The following is a 12,094-nucleotide window of genomic DNA, read 5'->3' on the forward strand; positions in this document are numbered from 1 at the left end:
ATATTATATTTCTATGATGATCCTTATGATTAAGTGTTTGGGTTTTTGTTTTTAAATACTGCTTTAGGCTAGAAATATTGCAGTATGCATTGAGTTCAAGGATTCTGATGAAGAGGATTCTTCGCCTTTAAAGGTTAGTCTTGATTTTTGCGACTGATAAAAGAAAATAGTGGACAATTCGCTAAGTGACACAGTGTTACTGGATTAATTTATCTAGTTTGGGATGGCGGCTTTCTGTCCGCCTTTTGCATTTGGCATAAGAATAACTTCTAGATGACTTGCTTGTTTTTGACATAAAAGATTACTAAAGAACCCTCATTTATTTATATCAACAAAAATTCCAAGTATAAACTTGTTGCAAACAAGGGTGGCTTATGCCTACTCCACAGGAGCAATTCTTTAAGTTAAAACAGTGAAGCTTTAGATCAACGGCAGAGCCAAGCTCTGCGTTTGTTTACGACCTACCACAGTGTATAAGAGGTGCCTGGAAGAAAAGAAGTAGAAAAACGTATAGGAATCCTGAGGTGAAATCACAGTGTCAGCTCTGCTGCCCAGCAGGCAGACTACAGATCATGTAATCTCATGTCTGTGCGAAGGAACCAAGTTAAACATGAGTTAAAATATTTCAAATTCTAGGTCAAACGGATTCTAAGCTGAGAGTGAAAAAGGATCACAGGGGCGTTTTGTTCTTTTTTTCCTTTTTTCTATTGTTAGTGTATCTACGGTAGGCCAGGTGGACCGGTATTTACTAGAAGTGCGTTTGCTGCTGTTCTACATCACCATCAAAATCCAGAGTTTTATGATGAGGTAAGCTACCTTTCTGAGATAACTTTTATTGGTTTAGGTGTTATGTAAGTTTGAAATATACAAGAAAATATTTGAGGATTGCAAAGATCTTGATGATGATTTCAGTTAAATCAGATCCTCATTTTCACGGTAAGTAAATTTTTATAAGTTTTGTGTGTGTTATTCCTGATCTTGCTTCAAATAACATATAACCTGGAATTGCTTTTTAAGTGTGTGACCACTAAGGTATGTCAGTGCTCTAGCTGAAGACTTCTACAAAGGTTGTGATTCTTTCCCTTTCAGATTAAAATAGAATTGCCTACTCAGTTACATGAAAAGCACCACTTGTTATTCACCTTCTACCATGTCAGCTGTGATAATTCAAGCAAAGGGAGCACAAAGAAGAAAGATGTTGTTGAAACACAAGGTTTGTATGCTAATGCTTTACTTTCAGTCACTAGTGGGGAGATGTTATGAAGTATGCTGATCTGGAGACGTGTGACTTTTGTGATCCATATAATGCTTTCTAATTACATTATACTGACTGAAAGATTTCATTAACTATTTCTTTTCATTTAAATGTTTCAAATGTTGTTTTAGAATGTCTATCAAACATATGGTTTTTTTTTTTCCAAACTCGGTGACGATGTATTTGCCTTTTTAATTATTTCTAATTGTTTGACTTCAAATCATTTGGCGCTTACAGCAACATTTTCTGGTTTATGAATTACATACCAGAAGTGTACAGCAAGACTTTTGTAAGGGTTTATGTAAAGATTCATAACATATTTAAAATTACTTGCCTTTCGTGTTCCATAGTTGGGTATTCTTGGCTTCCTCTAATAAAAGATGGAAGAGTGGTGACTAATGAGCAACACATCCCAGTGTCAGCAAACCTTCCATCAGGCTATCTTAGTTATCAAGAAGTGGGGGTTGGAAAGGTATGTTGTATAAAATTGCTTTAATCTTTTAAAAAAAAGACGTGGAGAGAAAGTTTGGTTGTAATTCCCCAGTCTGATAAGATTTAAGTCATTTTCCAGTAGAAATTCTTTTGTTTTATAGTTGAAATGGAGTGCTTTGCAAAAGTTAGACATCTGACTTAGAGGAAACAGACTGAAACAGAAATGGGAGACAAAACTTAGGGCTAAGTTCTGACTTTTACAAGAATTTGAATCAACCATCCCTAATACAGTTTTTCATTGAAATTAAGTACTTATTTCTGTTATTATTTAGCTGATGTACTTAGGAAATGCTTACGTTTCATTTTTTATAGTAATAATTAACTAGAAGTGACAGTAATTTTAAAATATATTAAACTATTTTGAGTTTATGAAGATGTGCAAATAATCTGAAGTCCTTTACTAAATTTTTTTTAGCATTTCATGCTGTCTCCTTTCAGTAAGTCCTTTATTCCTGAAAAAGTCTTATTCTCACATCTTGATTTTTGTGATCTTTATACTTCACTAGTAAAATTTATGGTTGTATTTTTCAAAGCAGAAAGCTTGCAAAATTGTAGTAATAAAAATGATACCAAGGAGGATACAAAATGTAAAATGTGATAGGGGATTTGACAAAGATAATGCAATGCAGATACAAAATTGACTCATTTTGGAGGAAGAAGCCTAAAATCAACAGCAAGAGGTCCTCCTATTCTACCACCTTTTCTTTTTTAAAGTCTACTGTAAGCTTTCCAACCATCGTCTCCTTTGCATCTCTCATCTTTTCATGTTGTAGGTGTATTCTTTATGCCTCTGCTGTTCGTCTCTGCTCATGCCCATGGGTAGAAGGTTAGGACCAATATGGCTAGTTGGAGATCTAGCAGTAAAATCTCTCCCGAACTGGTTGCCAGGATAGACAGCTGAGCATTCCCATTGTCAGTTCTTTGGAAATGGGATGGGAAGGAAGCACTGGCTGCTACCTATCAGTGACCTATGTTAAGATTTAAACTGTGTCGGTATCTGTGGAAATTCTTGTGTCGTTTTTCTCAGAAAACTAGTAGATATTTCTCTCTAGTCTGAAGTTTCTTTGCAGAGTTGTAGGAGAAACATGAAATCTGTGACTTACAAAAAAGCAATTGTGTTAGCCAGTGAGAAAGGTACTGTAGGACTTTTTAAAAAATATTTAAAGCTTCATAAATGCTTTTGGTAATATTGCCTGCATAATTTTCCTTTTTTTTATGACTTTATTCATTGCACACATTTCTTCAACCTGTTGGTTTTTTTTATCAAAAAAAAAGAAAAAGTTGTTTGTGGTACTGTAAACAAATTATTTTACTCTAGTATACCGCTACATTATTTTACTTTTTTTTCCTGCATGTGTGCGTGCAGCATTCTGGTCCTGAAATTAAATGGGTAGATGGAGGCAAACAACTGTTAAAAATATCCACTCACCTGGTGTCAACTGTGTATACGCAGGTGAGTTATAAAACAAATTGAATTAGAGCAAGTTTTAGGAATAATGTATGTTTGTTATATGTATATACAATATTTGGGAAGATTCTTAAAGTCAATGTGCTGATCTTTTACTTTTTTGTCTCTTGGACACTGCGTGGTATCTTTCTCTTACATCAGCTGTGAAAAAAGAGCAGATCTTAAATGGAAGCTATTCAAAATGTGAACCTTTTGTCTACCATTGTCATCCGTTCCAATCTGAATTTTCCTGTTAGATGAGAGGTCATAATTGTCTGAAAGCGATTTACTGGCATGTCTACAAAGCAATGAGTCCTGTTACAACTGCTTATAAAATACATATGATCGGTTGGGATAGCTAACATTAAGATGCTATTTTCTGCATGTCAGTTGGTTTGAAGAAAATATAGGCGACGTTTTGTATAACAGATATTCAAAAATCATTGGAAATTTCTTCTGTGGATTAAAAAAAAAATGTTACATGTAGAGTAAATTGGTCTTCAAAGTAGTGCACTTCAATTATTTTTGAAAATTATTTTTGAATCTGTGGACATCTATATATGGATTTCTATATCTAAATTATGGATAGTAATGTTAGATATTGTTTAATTTGTTATTCTTTTTGTCTTTGACAGGACCAGCACTTGCATAATTTTTTTCAGTACTGTCAGAAAACAGAGTCTGGAGCTCGTGCACTAGGAACTGATCTTGTAAAATATCTTAAGGTATAAAATGGCAGTGAATAACACGTTATATTATTTAGTTATACTTTTGTAAAACCTAGAAGCTTCAGGCATTTTCTAGGTCTTATTAATGGAATATGCAGTATAAAAAGAACAAAAAGGTACTTCCTACCTTCGATAAATTTACAACTACAAGGGGAAACAATGAGGAAATAATGAGACAGTATTGGTCAGCCTTGTGAGTGATAATTTTGAAACACTAATGGCTTAGTTTGTCAAAAGAATCAAACTGAACTGCACACGGGAATGGTAAGGAGTGACGACTCCTGATTTTCTACAGTTTTGCATAGGAGGTCATCATTGTCATATGTACATTTCTCTTTCAGGATTAGATCAATAGAGTGTGTAGTTTCCACAGCAATTTTGTCTTAACCAAGTAGGCCAGATTGTTAATATGAAGCCCAAAATTTAGTCACCTTAAAATCTATCTAAGTTATCACAAGTAACTCCTGATTTTCTTAGGCACAATGAAGTTCATTGTTGTAATTGAATACTACCAATTAATAAAACTGGTCTGTCTACTCAAGACGTTTCAGTAAGAACTTAACTATTGAATGTGGCACGCTTCTGAACGGGACTTGCTTTTGTGACCTTGGTTATGTCAAAACCATGGCTCTGAGTCATCTTCCTTGCTCCAAGACTTCTGTGATCAACTTTGGTACAAAACAGGACGCAGTACATTAACAGCAGGAAGATGGCATAAGTCTATTTGGAAATAGGTTTTTTTATCACTACCGTTTTTTACTGACAGACCTGTTTCTCACTCTTCTATTTGCCCTTCTCGTTCTGAAATTTTACAATCCCAAAACGCGCTGTCAAAGCATATGACAGTAATTCAACCCCTTAGAAGGGATTCTGGCCATGGTAGCTTCACATCAAAAGGGTAAGGCAAGGAACAAATAGTCTTGTAGCTGAACTTCATCGTATTCTATGGTTACTTGGAATGAGTCACTAGAGATGCTTCTCACTTCGATTTCTGCCACTGACATTCTTGTTTTGATATAAGATCTGTTATATATACTGTATGTAACTATATGTTTCGAGTTCCTTGATAATTGTAGATCTGGAGCCATCCTTATTTCCACTGCTTTCTGCAGCAGTAACTGTACCAAATAGTCCCCAATTAGATGGCACTGGCACTAAGCCTGTTAAGTGTTTTGGCTTTAAAAGTCAGCACTCTGCAGTATCAATAGGCCCTGCTGGAGTTAGACACAGCTTATGTGCAGAATCCCTCCCTGATACCACACTTGTAAATCCTCTGTCATCGTGGCACTTGTCAAAATATAGAGTCTTTCTGACTCTGTATATGTGGTTTGTGCCCTGAAGAACTCTTTCCAGTAGAGACAGAAGAGGAGAAGAACCACTGCTTCAGTGCGTTTCATCTTGCCTTGAGGCCAAGGGCATTATTCCATCTTTCCCCAAGTAATCCTTCCGGGAGATTGTGGTCCTGCTGCCTGAGATCTCTGTTTGAAGAAGGGAACCTCTTTACCTCTCTCTTCCTACTGTTTTGTAGGATTCTGGCAAGGGATTTAAAGTTACTGGTATTCAGTTTCCTCCTGTGTTCTGTCAAAATACAAACATGTTTGTATTTTTCATGTTTGTTTGTATTTTGCATGTGCTTAAACACTTGATTTATTTATATTTATGCCACAGTCTTTAGGTTCAATGACAACACCATGTCTTGCCAAAATCCCTGGGACAGAATAATGCAACTGCAGAGCCTCTTTATAACTCTTGCGTGTTGTCAAACACCAGAATACTCTCACCACACAGTATGAACATGTTCCACACCACTAGATTAACACATCATATTGACTTTATTGCCTCGATTCATGGTAACAGAAAACAAATGCTGTCTTCTGTGTCAACTACAAATCATGGCTGTTCTCAGTTCCGTTGGGCCAAATTCCTGTCTAGCTAGGCCTCACAGGGACCCAAATACTTTTTGCTTCTCCTGTGTACTGAGAGCTTGCCTTCTGTGTGTCAGCCTGTATCCACCTGTGCCGGACTTGGCCAGCCTGAGTGCTAAATGTTCTTTAAAGATCAACATTTCAGTTTGCTGATGAAAGTTTCCTGCAGATAATGTCTGTGCTATAATGGCAATGACACATTTAAATACTTCAGATTTACTTTCCTCCACGAAGTCAGTGTGCTACTGGCAGAGGAGTAGCTTGGGTTACCAAACCTGACAAGTGTTCTCCCATTCTTTCTTCTTTTTGCTCTTAACCTCCCTAAGAGGATTTTGTGTAAGCACCATCTGACATTTCTAATTAAAGGTTTTCTGAGACTGACCTGACTCCAGATGTTTGTATGCTCTCCTTCATGTTTCATGAGCCCAAACATCACTTAGCATCTCATAAGTTGAGGTACCTGCTTGTAGTTACCTCTCTTGCTGCCCAAGAGATCAAAGGGCACAGCTACTTCTGGCCGTCTAAGTGTAACTGAATACTCAAAGGCATCAGAAGTTGGGTTACGAGTCCACTTCAGAGCCCTACTTAAAACAGCACCTTCACCAAAAAATGTCTGCATCTTGGACAAAAGTGTGAGCTGTGGTTCCATTTACGTGTTTACCCAATGCTCTGATAGTCAAGGCTTATAGAAAAGATGCTATAGGGTATGACTGCTGTTTCCAAGAACAATCTCAGATCACGTAGGAAGGAAGACTCTAAACAGAGTCCTGAATAGTGTGAACGTGCATATAGGCAAACATTCAAAGACAAGACAGCTACTTAACACTGAATGGAAATGTTTGAAATGTGTTGTACGTATGCATGTTCAGCAAGCAGACTTTTCCTTTTTTGTCAGGCTCCCTGTAACTCCAGGGAATTTTGTGGCATAAAACAATGTAGGATGAAATGTCACACACTGCCTTTTATGGCGGAGTGGTTGTGTCTGTAATGTCTTTTACATGTGGTGGCATGCAAAGGTGTATCGTGAAGAAGTTGAGTGGTTAGTAATTCACTGTCTCTGATTTCCAGCATTAGATAGTTAAGCATTTTAGTTTGTTCTGGTTTTTAACATACTAGTTAATTATTTTGCAGTAACTAGTATAACTAGTATTGCACTTATCACAGGTAATCAATCTGTATGGAATTTTGTGGAACTTCTGTTTGCTAAATATCTACCTTGATGGATGAAATAGTAAAGTATACCAGAGTGTCAGTGTCAGCTTGCTGTGGTGTACATGGGTAGTATTTTCATTGAAACACTACCTAGTATTTCAATGGAAAAGTACAAATAACTCCTTCTAAAATACTTTTAATAAAACCTAATTTTTATCCCTAATTTACCTTAATCTAGAAAATATGTAGCAAATATTTATGTTGGAAACTATTCTCAATTGCTTTCTGTGCAGTATTTCAGGTAATTAACACCAAATAGTGCAAGCAGTGTGTATTTTTGGAAAAAGACTTGCGGTAAATTTTGCTGTTTCAGAACTTGTGATTTAAATGCTGCTGTTTCAAGGGAGTTGACAGTATTACTGCTTTCTTTTAGAGCCTTCATGCTATGGAAGGCCATGTGATGATAGCTTTCCTGCCAACTGTTCTAAACCAGTTGTTCAGAGTCCTCACTAGAGCAACTCAGGAGGAAGTTGCCGTCAATGTGACAAGGTAAAGAATTTTAAGCACTTCATAAGAGTTTAAGAGATGACTGGGTTATCACATAAATCTGTAACTGAGTAGCATTTTTGCTATTGCAATCATAGCTTGCTTTGTAGGTTTACTTGGTTTCTGACTTCTTTTTAGGGTTATTATCCATATTGTTGCTCAGTGTCACGAAGAAGGCTTGGATAGCTACCTGAGATCTTATGTCAAGGTAGGTAAAAGCATTTTAACTGTTTCTTTATTTTATTTCTCTAAAAAGAGTATATTTAAATTTAGTTGCATCTGTTTAATTTCAGTTGTTTCATATCATGTCGTAGTTTCATGTTTATTCTGGTTTTTCTCCCCAAGTATGCTTATAAAGCTGAACCCTATGTTGCTTCTGAATATAAGACAGTACATGAAGAATTGACAAAATCCATGACAACAATTTTAAAGCCATCTGCTGACTTTCTTACAAGCAACAAGCTACTTAAGGTACATATTGAACTATACTTTTTACTGTATGTTCTTATCTGGTCATAAATGAAGAATAGGAACTAATTGTATTGAAACAGTTGTTGAATGCTGGTGTAAATTTACAGAACATTTTCTTTTCTCTGCAGTATTCATGGTTTTTCTTTGAAGTTCTGATAAAATCAATGGCTCAGCATTTGATAGAAAACTCTAAAGTGAAGGTATGTCAACTTTTGCAAAAAAAAGTTATTCTAAAGAGGATTTGTATAGTCTCCTCTTTCTCTTATCACCTATTTTATTGCATATTAGAATAAAAAACTATATATACATGGTTATGATTTATATATAATAACTTTATTTGTAAGAAATGGAGGGAAAAAAAAGGAAAGAGCAAAACAACAAGAAAAATCAGTTGAAATATTAGAAAAAAAAAACTACAGGGCTAGATTCAACATTACTATAAAAGGATAGAAACCTCTTAAAATCCACACAGTAGAGCAGTTCATCAGACTCTAGTAAGATTTCTTAATGCTTATGGTACAATGAAGCTGGAAGCAATAGATAACACTGCGGACTTTCATGTAAGTACTACCCAAAAATATGTGCACTTTTTCCTGAGCAGTACAGTAGCTGTGATATAAAACGAGTCTGAGAACAGCCAATCATGCAGTTTACAGTCCTTCTGTATGTGATAGGAAGTATCAATATTTAATTCTGTGTTATTTCTTATGCTGGGAGTAGAATGCTAAAATTTTAGAAACGGACATTTTTCTACACACTTGGCCTATAAGCAGTATTTTTCTTACATTGGTGACAGCTTTTTAGTTTACTTCTGTATTAAAACAAGTCTTGAACGTAAAGTTTCAAGTGTACAAAATAGTCCCGGCTGAGTAACATACCAAGTTGTTCTGAGATCTTTGTCTGTATTTTCACTGTGTATTTAGAACATAACTGGAAGTCTGAAGTACATGGGGGGAAAACAGATTTGGACAATGATCAGGAAAAAAGCTTTAGAGTGCTACACTTAGTACTATTTGTCTCTGGTATGATCAGTAGAGTTTGAGTCCCAGTTCAGCTTACTTTAAGTGTCTGGACTTCTCTATTTCAATAGATTTAATCTTTAAAGAAGTTGTTGATTCATTTTTCATTTAAGCAGCATGTGAACTGCATGTGATAATGGATCAAATGAATTTTTCATCATTAGATACTCTCTGAAGTAACGTGTTTGATATGCAAATCCTAGTAACCATCACTTTTCCTTAGAATACTAATACAAAATAAAAATGTTTGCCTGTTCATGTTACTGGTTTACTTTTAGTTAGAAGAATGAAATCATATCACCAGACTGACTCCTACCTAGTAGTAAATAAAGAAATCTGCATTAATACAGTATTTAACTGGACTTGTTTTAACACTAATTACTGAGATGTAATTTGCAGAATATCATAATAATGAGAGGCAGAGCATGATTTATCGGTTCAAGCTGAACTATGCATTCTACTAAAATACATCACACAATAAAGAGACCAGGCTTCAGCATTGCTTCAGCAGAGGCATTTGTAGAAACAGAAGGAATACTATTTATTTATTTATTTATTTATTTAACAGTCTTAAATAACGAGAAAAATCTATAACATGCATAACTATTTTTCCTGCTGTTCTGGAATGCAGGAAGAGCTCAGTCCGTTTGTGAGGCTCCTCATTTAGTAGCAAAATCAGTTGTGGATTTTAAGCTTAACTTTCCCCCCATGTCAGTCTGCCCAGCTACGTTTTATTCTGACTTTTAGTTTCTATAAGTAGATAAAATCTGCAAAGAATATCTGACCTCATCCTGTTATTTTGCATTTGAAGAGGACCTCAAATTTTCGCTTGTAGCATCGTAAGACACTAGCTGCTGTGTTGTGTTTTTTATATAAGGAAAAGGAGTTGTCTGCTTTTCAAATGTCACAAAGAAGCCAGTGATCTCCTTTCCTTTACTAAAAAGAAAAGATGAAATAATTTTGGTTTTTAAATAAAATCTCAGCTTTTAAGTAGAGCAGTGGTTCTGGAAATTCTTGAACCTTTATTGGCAGGTTTTTTTAAAAACAGGTTAGACAGTTGTTGTTGGGGAAGACATGTTTTGTGCAAAACCAACCTGATGCACTCTAATATATGGACATAAACTTTTACCTGGTATTTGTAGTGTGTTTAATCTAGAAATAGGCCTTTAGTTTAAGGAGGCGGGGGGAAGTTGAGTATTTACATGGTACTAGTACCATGTATTTAAGTATCTTCTGAAGTGTGCAAGAAGGCAAGCATTTATCACTAATTTCTTAAACCGTCTGGGGAAGTGTGACAGCTACCATTTGTTTAGGAGTTTTTAGAATGCAACTATATGCACTAAGGGTTTGCCGTGCATATAATGCAGTGCATCTTTTTGCATTTGAGATGTCAGACTTCATGCTCGTTTTAACTGATGAGCTGATTGGGAATTCCTCAGAATTTCTAGCAAAAAGAAAAGACTTACAACTTTTTCCTACCACCAATCAATAGAAATACTGTTAATTCAAACCAAAGTAAGAAAAATGTTCAGATGGGCTTTTTCTGTTCTTCACTTCTTTTTTCTGTTTCATAGTATCTGTTTAAATAATTCAGGATCTTTAAAATTAAATTTCCATTGATTTGATGTTCCTTGAGGAAGGAGTTCGTGCTTATCTTCACTCTGTGAATGGAGTATTTCTTATTTCACCCCACTATGTTGATTTTATAATCCGTTAGATTAACTGTATTAATTTAATTAATCAGTTCAACTGAAATGAAAGTATAATTTTATAAAGCAGAAAACACTACTTCTCATTTAAGGGGCAACTTTCTAGAGACTTCTGGAATTGAATTAAAATTTTATGGTTTAAAAATTATATTGGAAAAAAAACCTGAAAGAATTTTTGTTGGTTTCAGTATCTACCTGACAGTACTGGCAGTACTTTTTATTTTACAGTATTTAGCCCTGTGAGAAGTATACAGTTTTTCTAATTACAGAATGTGGTGCATCTGGGCAAAGTTTTCAAATCATGGTGTGCATGGAACTTGTATAGCTTGAGGAAGTTTTCTATTGGATTTGGTAGGTGATACTCTGAAAAACAACAATGTGCTGGTTTTGCTTGGCTAAACAAAGTTTATATAGTTTTTCCTGATTTTAACGAACCTACAGAAGTCCTCACAAGTTTGGAAACAGCATATTGGTTTAAAAAAAAACTTCAAAGAAACCACTAATTTGCTGTCATGAAAACCCATTTCCGTGATTTAATTATAACTTCCTTACAGTAGGGATTACATTTTTAAATTGAGATCAGATGGTGGATAAAATAAGTACAGTAGAATATCATCTTTTTTAAAGCAGGGATCTGTGTAAACAAACCAAAACCAAATGCAGTTTACTTTTCAGAATGAGTCTGCCAGTGTCCCTGTTTTTGGTATCCTCTCCCATATAACCTGCATCTCTTGTATAGTATGGTATACTACCATTGATGAGCATACACATTACTACTAGTTCTTTAATTTTTTTTAATTTTTTTTTTATTATTATTTCTTTCCTCCACAAGTGCTATACTGACTCATTTGCTCAAAGCCAATGTGTCTTTAGTGACTCATGTAATCCTAATAATAAATTATATTTGAAGAGCACCAGCACGTATGTCTGAGGAACAAATTCTATTTAACAAGAGTTTCATTTTAGGGAAAACAAAATTGGTAAAGGAACAGTATGTCAGTTACAGATACCTGAGATTTATTTGATTACCTGGTGTTATGGAAATACAGTATGAATCGAGGTAGGCATAACCATTACTATTACTCAAAAAGACCTCCAACTCTTTGATGTCTAAGTGACCTAAGTAACTATAAAAGAAGACACAGATTATTTTCTTTTTTTAGTAGTAACAACCAGTAGCTGAGACCTAATGGCCTCAGGTTTGCTGTATTTGAAAGACTGAGCAGTTCTTTTTGTCATTTACTATATGCTATAAGTTACGTGCTGTACAAACTGTGGTCTTCTGAGGTCCATTTCTAAGGACTGTTGTAAGTAAGCTTAGGATTTTCACTAAAATGCACCAGAAGATGT

General features: G+C 35.2%; 1 protein-coding gene across 1 annotated transcript in view; it reads left to right on the forward strand.

The window, feature by feature from the left end:
* The window catches only part of LOC104166931 (dedicator of cytokinesis protein 9), an 87,193-nt gene that overhangs the window by 23,672 nt on the left and 51,427 nt on the right, over nt 1-12,094 (forward strand). Inside the window, exons 16-25 of the mRNA XM_009707032.1 lie at nt 68-133; nt 715-807; nt 1,090-1,213; nt 1,606-1,727; nt 3,114-3,200; nt 3,830-3,919; nt 7,433-7,548; nt 7,684-7,753; nt 7,891-8,016; nt 8,145-8,216. Coding sequence (XP_009705334.1) covers nt 68-133; nt 715-807; nt 1,090-1,213; nt 1,606-1,727; nt 3,114-3,200; nt 3,830-3,919; nt 7,433-7,548; nt 7,684-7,753; nt 7,891-8,016; nt 8,145-8,216 — 966 coding nt within the window. The remainder of the gene's footprint in view (nt 1-67; nt 134-714; nt 808-1,089; nt 1,214-1,605; nt 1,728-3,113; nt 3,201-3,829; nt 3,920-7,432; nt 7,549-7,683; nt 7,754-7,890; nt 8,017-8,144; nt 8,217-12,094) is intronic.

This window comes from Cariama cristata, unplaced genomic scaffold (assembly GCF_000690535.1).
Source record: "Cariama cristata isolate BGI_N322 unplaced genomic scaffold, ASM69053v1 scaffold11029, whole genome shotgun sequence".
Taxonomy (NCBI): domain Eukaryota; kingdom Metazoa; phylum Chordata; class Aves; order Cariamiformes; family Cariamidae; genus Cariama; species Cariama cristata.